The 23769-nt window shown below is 40.5% G+C and overlaps 1 protein-coding gene across 3 annotated transcripts; it reads left to right on the forward strand.

Annotated features, from left to right (window-relative positions):
- On the forward strand, nucleotides 1-23711 carry LOC149132445 (uncharacterized). 3 transcript variants are annotated; one of them, XM_089363600.1, is made up of 3 exons: nucleotides 1-91; nucleotides 2634-2739; nucleotides 22911-23711. In XM_089363600.1, exons 1-3 carry the CDS (start codon nucleotides 7-9, stop codon nucleotides 23071-23073), a joined length of 354 nt encoding a protein of 117 aa, XP_089219726.1. In that variant the 5' UTR covers nucleotides 1-6; the 3' UTR covers nucleotides 23074-23711. The 3 variants fall into 3 exon arrangements, 2 of the variants coding, with proteins under 2 accessions (XP_089219726.1, XP_089219727.1); XM_089363601.1 differs by lacking the exon at nucleotides 22911-23711 and adding an exon at nucleotides 3220-3457; XR_016244440.1 differs by lacking the exons at nucleotides 1-91; nucleotides 22911-23711 and adding exons at nucleotides 1446-1770; nucleotides 3220-3457.
- The last annotated feature ends 58 nt before the right edge of the window (nucleotides 23712-23769 follow it).

Genomic DNA, 23769 nt, shown 5'->3' on the forward strand with positions numbered 1-23769 from the left:
TGCGCAATGGTGAGCGGAAGAGGTCAGAGGGCAACTGGATGTCATGTTTACAACGAAGAGAAGAAAACCTTCCCCTCCAGATTGTTGACAAGTAAGAAGAAAAGCTCATTTCTCCTTGTTTTTTTAATGTCAACCCTCCTGTTCCTTAATTTCCCCTTCATACCACAACACACACGCTTTTGTGAGAAGCAGAGGAGTGTTTATAATCCGTAAATAACTTATACTGAAAAAAAGAAGAATCAAAACAAAACAAGAATACATTCTGGCATTTTAAATGAAGATTTCCAAGAGTCTCTTCTTCACAGTTCATTTAATCTACCAAAACCTCGCCCTTGCCTCAGCTTCCTATCATCTTTTGATTTGTTTTATTTCTTTCATCATTTTTCAACGACGACTTCGGGTATTTTCTGTACCCGAAATGGGAGAAGAAGAAGAAATCTAATGGATTGTGTTTGCTTGATTGTTTCTGTCTGTTTTTATGTATCTATGCGTTATAGATATAACGAAATCATGCCAGCAATGTCTCATTTTAAACTAGAAGAAGAAAAAAAGCCTTACAGATTTATTCTCACCTGCTTCAGGTGTGTATGTAAAATGCAGAAAACAGAATCGAAGTTTTATGCATCAGATGCGTCTATTTTTAACGCATCTGTTCGAGTTTAGTTGATACAACAGAGACAATGCTTTTATGAATTTCATAAAATGAGACACCCAACCCTTTAATTTCTTCTGACTCTCCTCCCATTTCGTTAAATCTCACTTGACGCAGAAATACCCGAAGTCATCCGGTTATATTTTGTTTGCAACGTCCTGTACCCAGATATGCATCTATATATATATACAGGTACGTGAAGGTATGTACATACATGTACATATATAGATGTAAAAATTTACATTTCCTTCTCCAAGCCTAGATTCGAAACCGAATCTAAGAATTAGCGGTCGCCCAAACACGACAATCAACAGGCGCGAAAAACAGGTTTTCTTTGTCCTGTCAAAAAGTGATCGATCATCTCCCTTTGACCTTCGACCTTAGAATGTCAGGCGAAGTTCAACTGGTCAGCATCTGACCTATTTAGGTACAAACTCTGCTGCAGTATGTATGTCCTTCTAGCTGCCACGATTCTTATAAATAGAGTGGTCAGCAAGACGTCAGGACACACAGGGACAGACAGACAGGGAGACTGCTACTATGAGACCTCTGCTAATGTGAGACAGAGATTTTCCTCCGGCCAAGCAAGATGAGAGAACGAACACACACACACACACACACGAACATATCCCGGTTCCATCATTTGTCTAGCAACTCGAAGCAAGTTGTTAAAATTGAATGTAGTGGCTATTAATATTTATTAACTCCAGCTAATAAAAATGTTATAATTGAATCAGTTACCACTTTGTCATTTCTCAGGCAAACACATGCCTATCGCCCCGACATATGTGGAGGTTTCTGTGTGTGGGGGTGTATGCGGGTATGTGGGTATGTACACATGGGTATGCGCTTACGTATGTGCGCACGTGTTTGTAAATAGGTGTCTGCACGCTAGCAGACACATATGTAAACGCTCACTTTAATTACCTCCCCTCACCCACCCGAATGACTCCTTGACCACAACCTTTAGCATCACATCAGAGACACCCTCCCTTTATATTTCTATGTAAACTAGCGTTCTCATGCCTCTAAAGCCCGTGGAATAATATCGGTGACCCCGTCGTAACTCTATGTAAACAAACCTTCTGACGGTCACTGACCATGTAACACCTCAGCTGGTAAGTTACCCCATCATTTCGCTTTTGTCTTGCTACTAAATGTTTTATTATGTTCTCCCTGGTGAGAAACAAGTGATAATTCCAGCTACCCTTTCTTTTTTTGTGAAATGGCCCTCATTTGCTTGGAACTTTCATCGACATGCGTTTTGCTCCATTTGTTGTTATTATGCATATACTTATATATTATTTGTATTTTATTGAAGGAATCCCCGTTCTTCCTATCAAGTTCACAGGTGCCCTTAACTCAGTCAGACCCATTAAACTTCACTTTTTCCCACCCCTTTTTCCGGGATAACACTTAACCCCTCCCCTTTTCATCTCCTAATTACGTGGTTACCCTGTTGTCCACTTCTACCTGACAACGACACGTCAACAGCTGATTTTAAAGGAAGGAGATAATTTGACTTCACTAACTATTTCAGAAGAGGTGCGCATTGCCTAATTACTAAACACTCAAATGGTTCAGTGTTTTTAATTCTGGTGACTTTCGCTTATTGGCGCCTCAGAGATGTTCTTGATCTGCGCGGGATTTGGCTGCTATTTCTCGCTGTGGAAGACAGGTGTCTATGATCTGTGCGTGATTTGGCAGCTGTTTCTAGCTATGTAGATGTCTCCAACGACTAGAACTCTAGAGCCTCAAGAGATTACTTTACTTGCTGTTAGTTTCAACAACAACCACTGGCTTCCAGTCCGGCTATTTGCAGAGACTGAATTAGTGGTTAACAGTAATCCATGTGTCCTGTTTCTATTACTCCTTCCTTTACCATTTGTAGTCACCATGTTTCTTATAGAAAACCTTTGAAAGACCACCCATACTACCTTTACACAGAAACTTAAGTAAGATCAATATTTCTAATACACAGTTTGTCAACATCAGTTGCTGAGATGTCCAGAAGAAAATGAAACAAAGTGTTTCGGCCAGAAGCAACTCAAGTGGAGGTCTCCGATGAAATTTCCCAGCTCGTTCAGGTATGGTAGTATGTTATTGCAATTTGCAATTCGTTTTCTTTCTGAATGTCAAGTTTTATTGACTTCTCTTTCTTTACTAACATTGAAAATGCTTTGATATGGTATTTTACTCACTTATTTAAAAAAAAAAAAAAACATCCAAAGCTTTATTATTTTTTGTTGTTGTTGTTTCATTTCCACACAGCAGAAATGTTAGAAGGTAAGTTTCTATTTAAAAACCTGATATATATATATATAAAAAAAAAAAAAGTCTCACATTTTATGAATCTTTATAACTGATTGTGACTATTGGTGTGGTTGTACCCCCGCCCCCTCTGTTAAACTTTAAATCACTGTGAAATAGGAAGTTAGTATTGTAGAACAAAGATCAGTTTGATCAGATATGTTGGAATCAAAATGGTGTAGAGTTTCTTTTTCTTTTCTTTTTTTCTTTTGTTGGTTTGTAATATTTTAAGCCACTTCACTGAATTTCCTTTGCAGATTCATAGCTTGTTGAGAGTCTCCGAGAAATGTGCTGTTGGTCAGACCAAACTCAAACGAGTGCTCATCTCCATAGCCGGTGTGTCCACACTTGTTCTCAAAGGAAATTCCGAGTTGACTGCAGAGACCTGCAATGGCTGCTAATATTTTTAGAGATTCAGGACGATTTTGTCTCTTGATATTTGTGTTATTTTTTGAGTCCTGTATCTATTTTGTCCTTGTCTGCATGAGTGGCTCTGTGGTTAAGAAGTTTGCTTCGCAACCACATGGGCTGACCAAAACTTTCAGAGTGGATTTGCTAGATGGAAACTGAAAAAAACTCATATATATGTGTGTGTATATATATATATATATATATATATATATATATATATATATATATATATATATATGTGTGTGTGTGTGTATAGATATATATATACACACACACACGTGTGGTTATGTACAAGGAGTGAGAGTGAACGAGTAGACAGGCATGAAGAAGCATTGGAGATTGATTTGCAGTGCTGCTCATTGGGGTTAATTGATGATGGTGACTTTGCATGTGGTGTGTCCCCTCCCCTCCACTAGTACCAAGACCACCATCATTCACCCTAATTTCAAAATGTTTTTAAAACTTGCGCATATGCGCACGGCCTGTTATTAATTATCGGTTGAATGACATCACGTAAAGTTTGATAATTTAAAAAATTTTTATGAATTTGTGTTCTGCAAATATCTTGTACAATTATGCAAGTCCCACCCCCATAAACCTCTGTGGATCCTCAAATTAGACTTAACTGGTATCGATCCCAGTAGGAATGAAAAGGGCATTGCTGGAATTTTTGTATAGATTTAAGAGGTATGTAAATGATAAATTGTTTTGATAACATAATTATCTGTTAGTAAATATCTTTTCCTTACACACACACACACACACACACACACAAACAAACTACCTTTATCCTGTGAGGTGTCGAAATTAAAAATTTCAAATTTTATTTTATGTTTTAGTTATTTTAGAACTTCAGATTTTTTTTCTATAATTCTATTTATATAAATTACCATTTTGTGTGATGTTTGGGCTTGTAGAGACTGCAGTATATTTTTGGTTACTGTTATAAAAAAAGTGACAAGGAATAGTCCTACAAAAATGAAAGTAAATTACATGTTACCAATTCTTTTAGTCCTGCCACCTCTGTTTACCATTCTTGTATACTTTGAAATAGACTTTGTCTCTGTAAAAATTTTTTGTTTACTCTGTACGTTTTCTTCCTTTGGCAACAATTTCTCAAAGATCAATTTAATTTTTCAATCGAACATTAGATCTGCAGGTGACTTGCCTGAACTGATATTTAGAATTTATTTAGCATTTCGTCATTGCCTAATTTTTTTTTTCTCTCTAGCACTTACTTCAAAGTATCTACAAATCATTCTGCTTGCCCATTTGACCCTGGGTGGTAGGGTGGAGTAAACGTGTGCTTGATTGCATGCATTTTATACAATTTCTTGAACTCATCCTGTAAATTATGTTCCATTGTCCGATACTGTGGTGTCTGGAACATTGTATTGAGCAAAAAAGTTCATGCAGGAACTTTGCTACCTTCGCGGTAGGTTGACCGCACCTACATACTTCCGGTCACATGGTAAGGCTATCAACAATGTAGTAGGTGCCATTCACTGGTCCAGTGTAGTCTATATGTACTCTGGACAATGGACTCAGGCCATGATTGGTATTTGTGGTGCCTTGGCTGCTGGCACACAACCTCTACAAGATTTTACCAAATTTTCAATGTCCTGGTCCAGTGTCGGCCAAGACGCATAACTCCTTGTCAAAGCTTTCATTCTCGACATCCCCAGGTGTCCACTACGAAATTCATGTAATATCTGTTTCTGTAGGGCAGTTGGTACCACCACAGCCTTTCCTCAGCTTCAATGTCCCAGGCTTTGGGATTGATGTCGGTCAGTTTTAGGCTTTGCCTCAGCTGATCCTTGTATCAGTGGCATGGATGGCCACGCAGTGGTCAACAGATAAAATCTGACGCAGTAGCTTGGTTTCTTTCATTCTTGCATTTGTGGCCTGTCCATTTCAGGATGATGGCCTCGATGCTATTGTTTTAATTTAATATTGAGATCACATATTTTTGGTATCTTTTTACAATTATATTTTCATGTTCTTGAATTCCGGATGGATTTGACGAAAGCCTTCTTGACTCTATCCACATTTTCTGTTTCTGGTTCAGAATCTAATATGATTGTCTTTTCTGTTCTTGAAAATATTTTATAAGGTCCTATATAACAAGGACTTAACGAATGAGGAGTGATTTCTTTATTACCCACAAGGGGGCCAGTGGGGACATATAACAATTAGAAAAAAACAAAAACTTATGATAAAAATGAATGATAATGAAAATGAGCTACTTTATTTCATTATATTGGCTATGAAAGCCGTACATAGGTGGAGTAGCTGCGGGCTGGACAAAGACATTGATGAGATGAATGATGAACACGATGATATTAATGGGAGAAGGCAGAAGTCTCCCGCCGAACTCTGCTTCTCTAAAACATTGTTCTTTTATAATTTACATATTTGAGGCAATAAACCTCTTAGCACAGTTTCTTATTGGACTCAAGCTCCTTACAATGAAGTACTAAGCCTCTTACTGCAGACGACACCATGTCCTTAAAATGAAGCACCTGCCTCTTACAACTCTTCTCATGGGTCACATGCCCCTTCAGTATGAGGCACTCATCCTCTTACAATCTTCCGACCCAAAGTGCCACTTAGGCACTCCAACAGTGCCACGATCGGAAGCACAATATATCCTCAGGGAAGGAGTCCATTCAGGCTATGTCTCCTCCCTTGACAAGCCCTGTAAAAAAGCTCTCCCAACGCCTCCTCTCACCTTCTGGAGAAAACCAAATATTGTTCCTCCATTTGTTCGAGGCTACAACTTCCTCCGTCGGTGGCACAATTCCCACCGACGGGGCTTTGGAACATGCCAGCAGTGTGTATTAGCAATCGTTTTGTTTGGCCAGGACATACATTCATGGGTTACTCTGTTTCTCTGGCACGAAAAGAGTCTTGTAAAACCAGTGGAGATGTCACGGCAAATGTATTGGAATCAACTGAAATTGCAATGCAGAAGAATTTGATTTACCTGTTTCCAAAGCAGACCCTGAGCAGTTTAAGGGGGCCTTTCGTCAAACGATGCTGTTGGGAGGCATTGACCTGCCCCTGCAGGTGCTAAGTTGCAAGCCCGACTGATTTAGGCTGGTTGACTTTTGCCCCTGCCACTGCTTCATATTTTTTAATGGGGTCTTCTTCACGAGGTCGCTGCCCTTCATCAGACACGAGGATGGTGACTTCATCCACATATGCTGTTGCTCCCTTACCATAACGTAGATCATGCGGTCTTCCCCCACAGTCCCCAACCTCCGCAGCAGTGGATCAAGGGCTAATACATGCAGAAGCAGCAACACGGGGCAGCCCTGGCAAATTTAATGCTTGATTGCGAATTGTTTTGAGAAGAGACCGTTCACCTGGACGATTGATTCGATCAATGATATACATAGCATTGATCCAGCCATGGAAAGTCGAGCCCAGTCTGACCCCCCACCAGATACCGATGGTCAACCGTATCGAATGCTGTAGACTGGTCTAAATTCACCAGTGCCCCACCCTTGCCAGGAATTTTTCCTACCTGCTCTATGGTGTAGCAAATGAGGTGAAGGTTGTCGTAACAAGTCGGAAAAGGGATCTGCTTGCATCATGATGACAAGATGCTGTAAGGAAAGTATTTCCCAGCAGCGAAAGACCAGACCTGAGTCAATCAGAAACAGCCAGAATCATCTTCCTTAAACATTGCTGGATAAAATTTGCTAAGTTGAGGCAGAAATCTAGGGCAGTTTCTTTACAGCAAGGTGCAGACAATTGTTGCCTTCTTTGTTCACAGCGTTTACGTCTGCACAAAAAAACTTCTTTTAAAAAAAATGAAACTTTTAAATCCACACCATTCCTAATATCACTTTTAAATGTCAAGTCATACCCTAATTCAAACACAACTATGCTTTCCCATTGGACACCTCTTAAACTTCCTATGAGAAATAATGACTTTGTGCTGATAGAAGTAAATGAGAAAGAGTTATAATATATTATTATTCATAATTTACATTTGTTTTCTTATGGTAATCATAAATATAATAGAAAATAGCACAAATAAATAAATAGTTGATATACTGGAAATTCTTTCTCTCGAATATGTAGAGGCATATTTATATAATAAATATTGATCTACGTTATAATTGTTTTTTTTATGTGTTTTAACTTTGTTTTTTTTTATGTATTTGAATTCTCAATGCAAATACTCTTAAACATACGGATTTCGAACCAATATTTTGTGATTTAGCATTCCTTGAACATAGAATTTCATGTGTCTTTTTGAAATATTGTACTCAAGTGGCTTATGTACAGAGATATGTATTGTTTATCAATCAAATATTGTATATAAGTCAAAACAAATTGTTGGCTTTGTCTTTTTCAAAAATTTTTATATTATAATGTAAATAAATTGTTAGATTGTCAATTGTATTTTTCTATTTAATTTATTATTTGTAATTTATACTCCTATGTCTGTGGTATTCAACTGCTGTACCTGTGAACTGGATGTTTTACACTCCATATAATTTTTTTTTCTTTTGTTACATTATATATATATATATATACACACACACACGTAAAAAGAACCCTTCATGTGTCGTTGATGCCAGTGTTGCCTGACTGTTTCCATGCCAGTGGCAAGGAAAAAGCATTCTAGCGTGGTCGTTGCCAGTGCCGCCTGACTGGCTCCTGTGCCAGTGAAATATAAAAAGCACCCACTACACTCTCATAGTGGTTCATGTTAGAAAGGGCATCCAGCCGTAGAAACTTTGCCAGATCAGATTGGAGCCTGGTGCAGCCTCCTGGCTTGCCAGCCCTCAGTCAAACCATCCAACCGACTCAGTGAGAACGAAGTCTGGCTGACCAGCTAGAACCTTGGCCAGAGGGAAAAATGAAGTTTACTGTCAGCAACTGTGAGACAACGTCCCACAACCCTACGAGCTCTAATTCTCTTCTCTTACAACATCATTCTATCTCTCTCTGTAGTTACTACTAAACATTGAAATAGGACACAAACACAAACTTTACTTCGCATGCTTTTGGATCTATCAGAACCTGTCCGTCGAGGCAAGGTATTGTAACATAATGGTAAACAAACACGTCCTTAAAACTTCAAGCATTGTTCATCTTTCACATCCTACAACTTGCCAGTATAACAACAAATTTTTATCGTCAAAACCGCTGACTCTGACATTTCATAATATTGTGTCCCTAATCCAACCTTACCCTTTACGACTGGTAACTACACAAATTATTATCGTTACATATATATATATATATATATATATATATATATATATATATATATATATATATATATATATATATATATATATATATATACACGCACATACATACACCTTACAAACTGATTGGCGGCAAGAAGGGCATCCAACTGTAGAATCAAACCACAAATGAACCCATTAGCTTGCTTACCAACCACACGGTTCTGGGTTCATTCCCTCTGCGTGGCACCTTGGGCAAGTGTCTTCTACTATAGCCTCGGGCCCACCAAAGCTTTGTGAGTGGATTTGGTAGACGGAATCTAAAAGAAGCCCGTCGTATATATATATATATATATATATAATCATCATCATCATCATCATCGTTTAACGTCCGCTTTCCATGCTAGCATGGGTTGGACTATTTGACTGAGGACTAGTGAAACCGGATGGCAACACCAGGCTCCAATCTAATTTGGCAGAGTTTCTACAGCTGGATTCCCTTCCTAACGCCAACCACTCAGAGAGTGTAGTGGGTGCTTTTACATGTCACCCGCACGAAGGCCAGTCAGGCGGTACTGGCAACGGCCACGCTCAAAATTGTGTCGTTTATGTGCCACCCGCACAAGACTCAGTCCAGGGGCACTGGCAACGGTCTCGCTAGAAAATCCTACGAAGGCCAGTGAGGCGGTACTGGCAACGGTCACACTCAAAATGGTGCATCTTATGCGCCACCTGCACAAGAGCCAGTCCAGGGGCACTGGCAACGATCTCACTTGGCTTGCCGGGTCTTCTCACGCACAGCACATTTCCAAAGGTCTCGGTCAGTAGCCATCGCCTCAGTGAGGCCCAATGTTCGAAGGTCTTGCCTCACCACCTCAGCCCAGGTCTTCCTGGGCCTACCTCTTCCACGGCTTCCCTCAACTGTTAGGGTGTGGCACTTTTTCACGCAGCTATCCTCATCCATTCTCACCACATGTCCATACCAGCGCAATCGTCTCTCTTGCACACTACAACTGATGCTTCTTATATTCAGCTTTTCTCTCAAGATACTTACACTCTGACGGGTATGCACACTGACATTACACATCCAACGGAGAATACTGGCTTCATTCCTTACGAGCTTACACATGTCCTCAGCAGTTACAGCCCATGTTTCACTGCCATGTAGCATGGTTGTTCATACACATGCGTCATACAGTCTGCCTTTTACTCTGAGTGAGAGTCCCTTTGTCGCCAGCAGAGGTAAGAGCTCTCTAAACTTGGCCCAGGCTATTCTTATTCTAGCAGCTACACTTTCAGCGCACCCACCCCCACTACAAACTTGGTCACCCAGATAGCGGAAGCTATCGGCTATCTCTAGTTTTTCTCCCTGGAATGAGATAGAAGTTGTTTCCTGTTTGTTTACAGTGTTTATTGCACCTGAACATCTGCCACATACAAAAACTAACTTCCTAGTTAACCTGCCTTTGATATTGCTGCACCTTTTATGTGTCCATAGCTTGCACCGGGTACATCTTATAGAGTTACTACCTACTCCTTTTCTACATACTGAGCAGGGCCATCTACCTGAAGGGGTTTGTATTTTATCTACCTTCCTACTTATTAGGATTTTGGTTTTAGCTAGGTTGACTCTAAGGCCCTTCGATACTAGTCCTTGCTTCTACACCTGAAACTTCTCCTCTAGTTCTGATAGTGACTCCGCAATTAGTGCAAGGTCATCAGCATAGAGGAGCTCCCAGGGGCAACCTGTCTTGAATTCCTCTGTGATCGCCTGGAGGACTATGATAAATAGGAGGGGGCTGAGGACGGAACCTTGGTGGACCCCTACCTCTACCCGGAATTCATTACTGTACTCATTTCCAACCCTCACCTTACTGGCAGCATCTCTGTACATGGCTCGCACAGCTCTCACTAACCATTCTTCTATCCCAAGTTTCCTCATTGACCACCAGATAAGGGATCGGGGGACCCTTTCAAAGGCTTTCTCCATGTCAACGAAAGCCAGGTACAGAGGTTTATCCTTGGCTTATTTCTCCTGCAGCTGTCTTACTAGAAATATGGCATCAGTGGTGCTTTTACCTGGCACGAACCCAAACTGCATCTCATCTAATTTGACTCTCTACCTAATTAGTTGGGCTATGACCCTCTCCATAACTTTCATGACCTGATCTAACAGCTTGATGCCTCTGTAATTATTTGTATCTAAAGCGTCACCTTTACCTTTGTAGCAGTTGACTATGGTGCTGCTACACCAGTCATTGGGTATGACTCCTTCATGTATCACGTGGTTCGTAATATGGGTGACTAGGCTGTAGCCAACACTGCTAGATATTTTGAGCATCTCTGCAGTGATTCCATGATGGGCCGGGGGCTTTCCCTGTCCTCATACTCTTAATTGCTTTATCTACCCTGGTACTATCAACTCGAATAGCTGGTCCCTCTGTTGGGTCGACATACGGCAGGCTCTATTTCTCCCATTCATTCTCTTTATTAAGCAGTCTATCGTAGTGGCATCTCCAGACCTCTTTCTTTGCAGCCTCATTTAGTGCAAGATCTCTCTCTGTAGTTACTACTAAACAATGAAAGAGGACACAAACACAAACTTTACTTCGCATGCTTTTGGATCTTTCAGAACCTGTCCGTCGAGGCAAGGTATTGTAACATAATGGTAAACAAACATTTCCTTAAAACTTCAAGCATTGTTCATCTTTCACATCCTACAACTTGCCAGTATAACAACAAATTTTTATCGTCAAAACCACTGACTCTGACATTTCATAATATTGTGTCCCTAATCAAACCTTACCCTTTACGACTGGTAACTACACAAATTATTATCGTTACATATATATATATATATATATTTATATATATATATATACACGCACACACATACACCTTACAAACTGATTGGCGGCAAGAAGGGCATCCAACTGTAGAATCAAACCACAAGTGAACCCATTAGCTTGCTTACCAACCACACGGTTCCGGGTTCATTCCCTCTGCGTGGCACCTTGGGCAAGTGTCTTCTACTATAGCCTCGGGCCCACCAAAGCCTTGTGTGTGGATTTGGTAGACGGAAACTGAAAGAAGCTCGTCGTATATATATATATATATATATATATGTATATATATATGTGTGTGTGTGTGTGTGTGTGTGTGTGTGTGTGTGTGAAACAGGTAAAAGAGAGTAAAGATTATCTATATATATAAAAATGAGAATGTGTGTCTGTCTGCCTGTCTGTCTGTCTGTCTGTGTGAATCCCTAAAACTCGAGAACTACACAACCAATTCCATTCAAATTTTACACATGCCTTACTTAGGGTTCCAGTTGTGTTTTAGTCAAAAAAAATTATTAACTTGTTGCAGAGTTCGAGCACACGGCAACATAATATCTCCTCCACTATTACGTGTCAAAAGTGAAACAAAAACACTCATGTCAAATACTTTCACTTTAAAAATGAAACTATTCCACTAACTGAAACAATCACATTTCGATACTGTAGTGACAGATACTTTCACAGAGAGAGAAAGAGAGAAAGAGAGAGAGAGAGAGAGAGAGAGAGAGAGAGAGAGAGAGAGAGAGAGAGAGAGAGAGAGATGTATATGTATACATATACATGTATATGTACACCATTTCGATACTGTAATGACAGATACTTTCAGAGAGAGAGATGTATATGTATACATATAGATGTACACGTATATGTATATATATATAGATCTATATATACATGTATATGTATACATATGTGTAGATGTATATATATATATATATAGATGTACATGTAATATGTACACATATATACATATATACATGCATACAGATAGCTATACATATATACACCCATCACACACACATACACATGCACACAAACACACACATGCACACAAACACACACATTAGTCATTTGTTTTCTTATCCAAAACTACGTCAAAAGTACTGAATGGATCTTTATGAAATTTGGAAATTATATTCTTTGCATATATTTTTGATGTTGATGAAATTTTAACCCGAACATAACAGATGAGCATTATTTAGAAAATGATGTCACACGTTATCGAGGCTACCATTCTTTCTGGATTTGCAAAAGGGGATGACGTCTTTATTCCAAGAATTCCTCTTACTCCATCAGGAGCAGACATTCCTTTTACATTCAGAAGACTACAATTCCCCCTTCGTGTGACTTTTGCCATGTCCATAAACAAATATCAGGGCCAAACACTGTCTGTAGCTGGTCTTCTCTTGGAAGAGCCCTGCTTCTCACATGGACAACTGTATGTTGGCTGCTCAAGAGTGGGCAGCAACAAAAAACCTATTTGTATATGCTCCACAAGGGAAAACAAGGAACATAGTTTACAATGAGGTGTTATAATCACAACAGCAAGAAAGTATGTACATGATCACCTTCTTTAACGAAACTTCATTGACTTTCATATATTTATATTGATATACATATATATATACGTGCGTTTGGGTGCGTGTGTGTATATACATCTCTATATATAAAGATGATGCGTAGTCTAGACGGCGTTTTTAGATTTCATTATTCTCTTTAACCCGGGCAACGCCGGGTATTTCTGCTAGTGTATATATATATATATATATGTATATCTGCTTATCTGTCTGTCAGTCCATCCCCCTATCTATCTGTCTGACTGTCCGTCAGTACACCCATCTGTCTGTCTATCTGTCGGCTGTTTGTTACGTTGACTTCCGTAAGCTGAAGTCATTTTTCTCTGTTAAAAAGCTGCCCAACAACTTTTGCCTGGCCTCAAGCGAGGCTTTCACCCTTTAAAGGGTGAATTTTCGAATTTAAAACATTTCATAAAAATGTTTTTCATCTGTCTAGAAAAATGGACAGCCTTTCTAAGACTGCCAAGTGTTTCGGTCTTTAAATTAAAATTGGGATTTCCACCATTGCCGCCGATGAGGCAGACTTCAAATAACACTCAACACATTGAGACACTGTCACACTCACCCTTTTGAATAAGGACAATACACATACTGATACAAGTGGGAAGGGGAGGCAGAAACAACGAAGACACTAATGAAACAACGAGCAGCAGGGCAACCCCGACTATCACTTCTCCTCTCACCACTACTCTCACTTCCGTCCTGAAAACTGCCATCACCGAACAACAAACAATGTCACGGACAAACTAAATGATTTTGCTTCTGTTTTAAAGCAAAAGAAATATTTAAAGTCCTTCTCAAAGGAAGAACTTCTACAATGTAAACAATTATTACATAAAGAAGACAGAACCATTAAACTGAACACCTCACACAGCATTTTGTAAGACATCCCCACCCCAAAAAAACCCCATTATTTACAAAACCCTGAACATAAAAAATAAGATATTAGAAGGGGCCACTTAAGAAACAGTTGGGAAATGTGTACAGGTCATAATGAGTATTCAAAACATATATTGCAAGAGTGCAAAGATTTGCCTGGATCGAGGTTAGATTTGATACGGAAGAACGGGCAAAGGGACACTCGACAAAAAGTGTTTGGATTGCAGGGGATTTCTAAGGATTCCCACTTACCTTGGTTATCGGGTGACAACGGTAAAAATTAAAAGAAGAATGGCAAATGGCCATGGAGTGGGGGGAGAAGAAAAAGGGGAAAGAAAAGAGACATAAAATCAAACAAAGCAGGGAGGGTTCACCGCTCAGAAGAGCAAAACTCCCACACAAAATAAAAAAGATTGACAGCAACACTACAAACACACGAATACCAAATGGCCCTACGAAAGTTGATAGCAATAAACACAAACAATTCAGACCTAATGTAATACACCAACAGAAGTGAATGTGAAAACAAACAATCACCCATGCACAACACAAAAAAACCTCCTTCACGTGACACAAAACATACTGAAATCTCTCTACCTTGATGCAGGAGGGAGATTTCAAAAGTAATTAACAGGAAAAATAAAATGGACAAAAAACATTCTGAGAAATGATTTTGAAGAGGGGAACAACCAACCTTCAAACAGTGACTTTCTCTCTCTCTCTCTCTCTCTCTCTCTCTCTCTCTCTCTCTCTCTCTCTCTCTCTCTCTCTCTCATTCTTTTCCTTTTGTTTGTAAAACACAACTTTCGATAGGAACATGCTTAGAATAGGTTGTATAAATGTGCGTGGCTTGGGGTCCCCATGGAAACAAGGCTGTTTGTTAAATGAGATCGAGTCACAGAATAGACATATAGCCATCAGTGAGACCAGACTCCACAACCCACGGTCTCCCCAACACATGTTCAGCAGACAATTTGACGTTTGTTTTTCTCCGTGTCTGCCAAGAATGGGAGGAGGTGGTACCATGGTGCTTTTAGGAAGAGTCTGGACCTCAAAGTAAGAGCAATATTCCTAGACCCGGAGGGTAGGCTGGTCGTTTTGGATGTCAATGGTAGTAATGGGTGTGCTTTTCGACCGAAAACAATTTATGCACCGTCCTTAACAGGTCAGCTGGATTTCTTTCGACGTCTAGAGGTTTTCCTGGGAACGTCTCGACTTTTACTTTCAGTGGGGGATTGGAACGCTACCTTGGACATGCAACTAGACTACGTGGGTAGAGATAGAAATAGAAGGGGATGTAAATGCTTCAAAGACCCACTCAGACATTTCCAACTGTCTGATAGGTACCGACTGGACCACTTGAATGCACTAAAGTGGACATGGACCAATCGCATCGGGCCATCCTGATCGTAGTTAGATAGTGTTCTACAGGACAGTGGATAGGGATAGTGTAGGTTGTCCACAGTTTCATATAGTCAGCTACACAGGTCATAAATTTGTGACTTGTATGTTTGACTTAGATAAGAGTCATAGGCAGGGTCCCAGTTACTGGAAACTAGATGCGTTATTCACGGCGTGCCAGGCTTACAGAGGCCGGATTAGCACACTAGTTAAGAGGGCGTTGACGGGCACCAGCATCAACAATAGATGGTGGTATGCCCTAAAGAAAGCAATTAAAATAGACTCGGTTTGGTATAAAAAGGCTCTGGTGATAGATCGAAATAGAATAGAGGGAGACCTAGTTAAGAAATTAGAAGAGGCACATACATGTGGCATCATGTCCAATGTGTTGGCAGTGAGGTTGGCCCATGACCAACATTTCAACGCCAAACACGAAGGATATGTTGTCAGAGCTAGGATGAGTGCTCTGGGAAACGAAGGAGTTGGAGCCACCTGAGAGGTCAAAGTGGCAGAGGCGCAACAAGGCAACAAAGCCACCATTCGGTCTCTGACAGATGAACAGGGGCGCGAATTACTCGAGCCCGAAAGGATGTGTGAGGCCTTTCAACAGTAATTTGCCCGACTGTACGGGACAACTGGTGGGTCAGAATGCAGGGTGGACTTTAGTGCCTACCTGCATGGCTTGGAGTGTATGTGGTGCAATGACAGGCTGGGCTTGGACGGTCTGCCTTACGAGCCTTATTGTCATATTCCAGACTTGTTTGGAGGCATTTTGGCTGCAGTCTACTGTCACTGGCATCAAAATGGGAGTATCCGCAGTTTTGTGAGGTGGGGAGCGGTGGTAGCGTTAAAGAAAGATCCAAACAAGGAGATTGTTATAGATCATTTTCAGCCCATCACTCTGCTCAACGCAGATTTGAAAATTTTGGCCACGGTGCTAGCCGAGAGGTTGGAGCTTATCGTTGAGACGCAAACATGCGCTGTGCCGGACAGGAGTATCCATGACAACTTCCATCTGATGCGTTACATCATAGACAGGGTAGTTAAGGAATCGTGCATGGTTGGGGGCACCGATCAGTTTGAATCAATCGAAAGCTTTCGATAAGGTTGACCATCGTTACTTAGAAGCTGTCCTTAGGGCACTGGTTTCGGTTCCTTGCCTGAGGTCACCGTGGTCTTTTTCGCAGACTCCTCTTTCCACAGATAAACTTAATTTGTTTTACCTTTTTACTCCACTTTATTTTGCTGTTTACACGCCCCAAACTTTTTTAATCGTTTTTGTTTTCCTTTCTTTCTTTCGAATAGAAAAGTTCTACATTGTATTTTCCCCTCTGTATACGGCCCTGTGTAGCTAATAAAGAAATCTATCTGTCTGTCTAACGGTCTACGTTCTGTCTGTCTATCTACACACACACACACACACACACACACCTATCTATGAAGGGTTACGTAAGTTACTCAAGAGTTTCGTAATTCAGACTCGTCAAACTTTGACGAAATCCATTCACGGAACTCTCGCACTTTCCCTCATTTATTTAACTTAACAACTAAATCTTAAATAGATTTTACTCAAATTTACTGCTCCCCGCCTCTTCTTTTATATATATATATAAATTTGTGGGCTTCTATGAAGCACATACACGCTATATATATGTATGTGTGTATATATATATAAATATAAACAGGCATATATACAAGGGCCGGGAACAGGGGGTGCAGCGGGTGCACCCACACCCCCTAGAGTTTTCAGGGGTTGCAAGATCAAAATTTGCATCCCCTACAAAATCTTACCAGTTGCAGAAAAAAAGTGTTTAAAATCTATCGGTATAAAATGCTTAAGTTCGATCTCGTTTCAAAACAAAGAAAAAAATAAACATATAAATAAATAAAAGTAATGAAGCTGGCATAAAATTCCCTAGGGAGTTTAGAACCACTAACTTCTGAACTGAAGGCAAATAGCGTCAAAATACCAAAACTTAATTGACAATAACAACAGTAGCAGCAACAATAACAACAAAACCAGCATGTATGGTTAATTTTGAATATATAGCATTACTTGAATTCTTGAAGACAGCTCCCACCTAGTTTCTGTCTGTCAATACTTCTCTCCATCTTTTAGTACCACTCCCAAGTTCTTTGTAATTGGTGTTGCTAAAGACTTAAAACACGGTTGACTGGATTCGACCGTTTGACCCCAGTCTAAAAATAAAACCCCTTCAAAATTCTTTCAATACAAAACGACCATTTAATACTCCATACCATTATTTGCTTGACCACTGCCTGGGTAAGTGCCTTTTTTTTCAACTCCAACCTGATTCACCTTTTCATTAAATCTTTACTTTCCTTTTGTCTTTATTCCTCTCTATCTGCTTGAGTTCCTTAGGAAATAGTTTCCTTTTTGCGTTACTACTAACAAATCGTATCTTAAAGACGTAGTTTAGGCAGAATACCTTATATATTGACAACTTTCATTGTTTATCTTGCCTTAATTCTGTCATATTATTAACCAAAATTCTTCCCGCCTATATATAAAATAGTATCTGCGTCATATCTGTTTCCGATACTGTCCTGCTTTTTCGTTTTATATAGAGAACGTTGATTTAATTAGTTTGATAAGTGCCTCTGCACGAAACTCTCGAACCTTCAGTCACTATGTAACTTTCTCCGATGAATAAATCTATACTTATTGAGACTGACTCAACATAAATTCTATTTTTCATGTTTGATGAGAACCCAATAATGTTCGGAAATCGATTACAGTTGTTCATCTTTTTTTTCAATCTACCGAGAAATGGCTAAATTTGCCCTCTTTATAAATATACGATATATATATAAATCTAAATAGACCTCGATAATCGGCTCGGGAATCTCCACAATGACTTTACAAAGGTCACTTGGGGCCCCAATTCGCCGTGAAACCATTTGGTAGCTGGTATCGTTACGAGGTCTATTTATATTTACCCACTTCTCTACTTGGAGAGTAAGCCCTCCTCCGGTTATATGCTTTTACCGTATATTATCACATATGTATATATATATATATATATCTCTCTCTATATATATGTATATATGTGTGTGTGGAGAGAGAGAGAGAGAGAGAGAGAGAGAGACGTAGGTAGGTACATATGTAAGCACACAAACACGCACGCATATATATACGAATGTATGTATTTGTGTGTCTGTATGTCACCCCACCATCGCCGTATAACTAATGTTGATGCGATTATGCCCCTGTAACTTGTCGGTTCGAAAAAAGAGGCATATAGGCTACTTTTGTATTATAGTGTGCGTGTTGTTATTTAACCCAGGGTCAAACCTGACTGAGCAGGCTCGTGCTCAAAGTCACTCTGGCCGTGACCATCCCATCCTATTCCTACGTCTCTGCTTGAAGTAGTTGTGTGGGATTTTAATCGAGATTTGGTTACTACTTCTAGCAGTTCGAGCCAAAACGTATAGGCCAGTTGTTGTTGTTTAATCCCAGGTCAGTCCTGATCCGGGCAGCTCTACAATCAAAGATGTTCCAGCAATGACCATCCCTTCTGTTATTCAGACAGAGTGTATCTAGGACTACATTGTGTAATGTATAGTATAGTGTTCAGTCTTAATAGCTACAGTTGTAGTTAGTTCCGTCTTGGTTCAACTTGCGCTTGGTAGCCTCTTCGTTTACACCCTTTAAATCCCACTTCAACTCAACAAAACTCTGTTACACACACACACACATACATGCAGAGCCACCTTTGAAAGTGTCAGTCTTTAAGGGATTATGTTCGTCCACCACTGTTTGGCCTTCATTGCTGCACATTCTCTGTGTGTTTTGTGGATAAAGTTTCCTTTCGATCTCAGCAGAACTTTTTGCCAGACACTTTGTTCACGTCGATTGAAGCAATGACAAATAAAGGGTCTTCAATGTACCTGAAAATTGAAGGAAAAGATGATGGATAATGAAACGAATAATGCATGGCAAATTGAATGCAATTTAATAAATGATAATATACGTGTGTTTAATTGTAATCGTCTAAGCCCTCTAACCACTAAGCTACACACCTGCACTTGTACGTATCTCCTGGTAGTTTTGTCTCTTGCATGTGAGATATCTCTGTGGGTTTAAGTGGAGCGGGGTCAGTTGTCTGATGTTCCATGGGGTTTGCTGCTAAGAAATCAGATAGGGTTTGGCAGTCTGTTATTTTGGAACCAGTTTTCTTGGTGATTTATCCAGGGTTGAAATAGTTGCCTGGCAATGTCTGGGGGACAACGGATTAGATGTCGGTTGATTATCCTGTTATGTTGTTATTTTATAGGTGTGTGGCTCCTGGTTAGGAGATTCAGCTCATAATCGTAAGGGTGTGGGTTTGGTTCCCACACTTTACTTCAGCTCACTCAGCTGGCAGAAATGAGTCATACCTGTAATTCAGTGGACCAGCTTATCATGTTCTGTGTTCTGTGTTGGATTTCCCTGAGAACTACATCTATCGTATGCATGTCAGTCACATCTTGTCTTCTACTATAGTCTCAGGTTAAGCAAATCCTTGTGAGTGGATTTGGTAGAAAGAAACTGGAAGAAGCCCATCACATATATGTGTGTCTTTGTGTTTGTCCCCACCATTCCTTGACAGCCAATGCTGGTGTGTTTGTGTCCCTGTAACCTAGTGGTTCAACAAAAGAAAGCGATAGAATAAGTTCTGAGGTTGATTTCTTCGACTAACACCCTTTAAGGCGATGCTCCAGCATGACTACAGTCAAATGGCTGAAGCATATAGAAAACAGTAAAAAATGTCTGTGGTGCACTTAGCCACTTGCTTGTTAATTTCACGAGCAGGCTGTTCCAGTGATCGGAACAATCCTAATTGACCAACAGCATTTTTAGATGGTGTTGGACCACTCGACACTTTGGTTTGCCCTCATTCTGCGCTGTGGTTCTGTCTTCAAGTGGTTGTGAAGTGTTTTGTTTGCCAGATGGGAATGTGGTTGAACACCATCCTCTTTTCTGATGTTGTGAGGATGCTGAAGGATTAAGGGGGGAGTGAGGTGGCTGTTGTTGTTGGTGTTGTTTAACCTCAGGTTAGTCCAGATTGAGCAAAATCCATGATCAAAAGTATCACAGCCATGACCATCCTGTCATTAACAAATCCAGAACCACATGACACAGCATATCCTGAGTCTAGCCACCATGTAGTGGTCTCCCTCATTGGCTCATACATACATACATACATATATATATAGATAAGAGAGTAGGGTGTGATTTGAGGGAGATTTGGCTGCTATTTCTAGCAGGTCCAGCTACCATGTAGAGGTCTCCCTCATTGGCTCATACATACATATATACATAGGTAAGAGTGTAGGGTGTGATTTGAGGGAGATTTGGCTGCTATTTCTAGCAGGTCCAGCTACCATGTAGAGGCCTCCCTCATTGGCTCATACTTACATATATACATAGATAAGAGAGTAGGGTGTGATTTGAGGGAGATTTGGCTGCTATTTCTAGCAGGTCCAGCTACCATGTAGAGGCCTCCCTCATTAGCTCATACATACATATGTACATAGATAAGAGAGTAGGGTGTGATTTTGAGGGAGATTTGGTTGCTATTTCTAGCAGGTCTAGCTATCATGTAGAGGCCTCCCTTATTGGCTCATACATACATATATACATAGATAAGAGAGTAGGGTGTGATTTTGAGGGAGATTTGGTTGCTATTTCTAGCAGGTCTAGCTACCATGTAGAGGCCTCCTTCATTGGCTCATACATCATCATCATCATCACCATCGTTTAACGTCCGCTTTCCATGCTAGCATGGGTTGGACGATTTGACTGAGGACTGGTAAAACCGGATGGCAACACCAGGCTCCAATCTAATTTGGCAGAGTTTCTACAGCTGGATGCCCTTCCTAACGCCAACCACTCAGAGAGTGTAGTGGGTGCTTTTACGTGTCACCTGCACGAAGGCCAGTCAGGCGGTTCTGGCAATGGCCACGCTCAAAATGGTGTCTTTTATGTGCCACCCGTACAAGAGCCAGTCCAGGGGCACTGGCAACGATCTCACTCGAAAATCCTATGAAGGCCAGTCAGGCGGTACTGGCAACGGCCACGCTCAAAATGGTGTCTTTTATGTGCCACCCGCACAAGAGCCAGTCCAGGGGCACTGGCAGCGATCTCACTTGGCTTGCCGGGTCTTCTCACGCACAGCACATTTCCAAAGGTCTCGGTCAGTAGTCATCGCCTCGGTGAGGCCCAATGTTCGAAGGTCTTGCCTCACCACCTCAGCCCAGGTCTTCCTGGGCCTACCTCTTCCACGGGTTCCCTCAACTGTTAGGGTGTGGCACTTTTTCACGCAGCTATCCTCATCCATTCTCACCACATGTCCATACCAGCGCAATCGTCTCTCTTGCACACCACAACTAATGCTTCTTATGTTCAGCTTTTCTCTCAAGATACTTACACCCTGACGGGTATGCACACTGACATTACACATCCAGCGGAGCATACTGGCTTCATTCCTTGCGAGCTTACGCATGTCCTCAGCAGTTACAGCCCATGTTTCACTGCCATGTAGCATGGCTGTTCAATGAATTTTCAAAATTCTAGTCGTTCTATTGACGGGATTTTGTCAAAAGAAAGTGAGCTAAAAGTAAAAAAGATACAATTCCTCTTTCCATCAGGAAAGGAACCTTTGGAGAAAACTCCAAGCTGCCATTATATGGAATTTTTTTTTTTATTTAGTGTTTAATTTTATTTTTCATTTTCGAATTAACTGTCACGATATCTGCAAGAATAAATTGCATTGATATAAGAACTGCCGTTCAGTGGCACCAGTTCTGTAGAGATGTTTGTTTGGCAAAAAACTGGTGCCGGACAAAACTCCAATTGCTGGTCCGGACCATAGAGTGGAGTTCCATGAAAGTTTGTTCTTCAAAAAGAAGAACAATGGACGACGAATGTGTCGCAAAACTTGGGTTGTTGGATGTTATGACACCACAACCAGAAAAAGGATTTCTTCAACGTCTACCCGATAGGAGTGCAGAGATGTTGGAGAATGTTATCAGACAAAACGTTCTTGCAGAAAATTTATGACTGACAATTTGGCAAGCTATTGGAATCTGCATATACTCGGTTCCATTCACCAGACGGTAAATCGTTCCCCAAATTTCTTAGATCGGTCATCGGGGTATGTAAAAATCAGCGGAGGTAAAGATTATGGGAGATTATTTTTGTTGGTTTTATTTTGAAATGAAAACATTATATCAAGGTACGATTCAAGAAGATTGGATCCAGGGCGCGCATCCGCGCATGCGAGACGTGACTAGTGGATCCTACGACTCTCCAGCGCGCGTCACGCACAAAACATGTATGAGGGTGTTTGCGTTTTGTTTACAATGTGTTTTATTTACTTTGTTAAAAAAAACCAAAACAAACCGTCCTGCATGTTTTGTGCATACATGCATTGGCAATAGATTGTTATTGTAGGATCGACTAGTCACGACTCGCGTGCGCGTGCGCAATAGCAGGTGTGTGCGCATATTAATGGCGGTGAATTCGAATGTGTGAAAAAAAGGTAAATTTCAACATTTCTCTCGTTCAACACCCGACAAAGCATAAACCACAAAATTCACCTTTATTCTGTAATTCTATCTCCAGAAAATCGAAAAATACAAGTTATTCGCTGAAAAATTCTGCTCCAGAAATCGCAAAAGAAGCCAAAACCATTTCACAGCTGATGTCTTCTGCTGAATCGCAGACATTTTCGAACAAGGTAAGGCAAAGAGATTTCCTTTTAATTGGCTTTCGCTTGTTTCAATAAAGACAAAACAAAACACTAACATGCTTTTGCTTTTGTTCAGACTTCGTTACTACTAATTTTTATAATTTCAGCATTCGTTTATTATTGTTTTCAAACGTATTTCTGCCAAATGTCATTTATAAAACATGTTTAAAGAAAAAGGGTGCGGATGCAGTCACGCCCCTCACCTTCGAAAATGTGTTTTTTAGTGAAAGGTTTCTAAGGAAACGTGTCTGTTTATTATTACATGTGTGTTTATATAGATGTCTGTAGGTATATAACGTGTGTATTTGTCTTTCTATAGCTCGAGAGAGAGAGAGAGAGAGAGAGAGAGAGAAAGTTGTAATGGAATTGAAGGCTTGTAATGGCTGTGGAGTATCTCTGGGTCAGTTCGTCGTACTTTATATTGTCTGATATCGTCTTTAAATCACATTTCACCTTCCAACACTTATAACCCCTCTTGAATCTCAATATTTCGTCGTTTTTTGGGCTTTCGGACACCTCAGTGTTTGTCCATCCATCGACATGCACAAATCTTGCAGTTCTCCATTTTGTTCTCTTCTGGATCCCTTCCTGGTCTACGCCTTTCAAACACGCGCGAAACAATTTCCAGTGGGAGGGGGGGGAGCCTGTTGAGCCTTGTGTTTTTTTGTATTTGTTTTTTTTTCACTTGCTTTGTATCGGAGGGGAATGGGTGGAGGGGGGTGTCTGCGAAGG

Source organism: Octopus bimaculoides, chromosome 15, assembly GCF_046866305.1.
Source record: "Octopus bimaculoides isolate indiv1 chromosome 15, ASM4686630v1, whole genome shotgun sequence".
Taxonomy (NCBI): Eukaryota; Metazoa; Mollusca; class Cephalopoda; order Octopoda; family Octopodidae; genus Octopus; species Octopus bimaculoides.

Coding starts and splice junctions, on each gene's coding strand:
- LOC149132445 (XM_089363600.1), top strand. CDS start 7: ATGGTGAGCGGAAGAGGTCAGAGGGCAACTGGATGTCATGTTTACAAC. Junction 92..2,633: donor CCCCTCCAGATTGTTGACAA/GTAAGAAGAAAA, acceptor TCTAATACACAG/TTTGTCAACATCAGTTGCTG. Junction 2,740..22,910: donor AAATTTCCCAGCTCGTTCAG/GTATGGTAGTAT, acceptor TTCTATCTCCAG/AAAATCGAAAAATACAAGTT.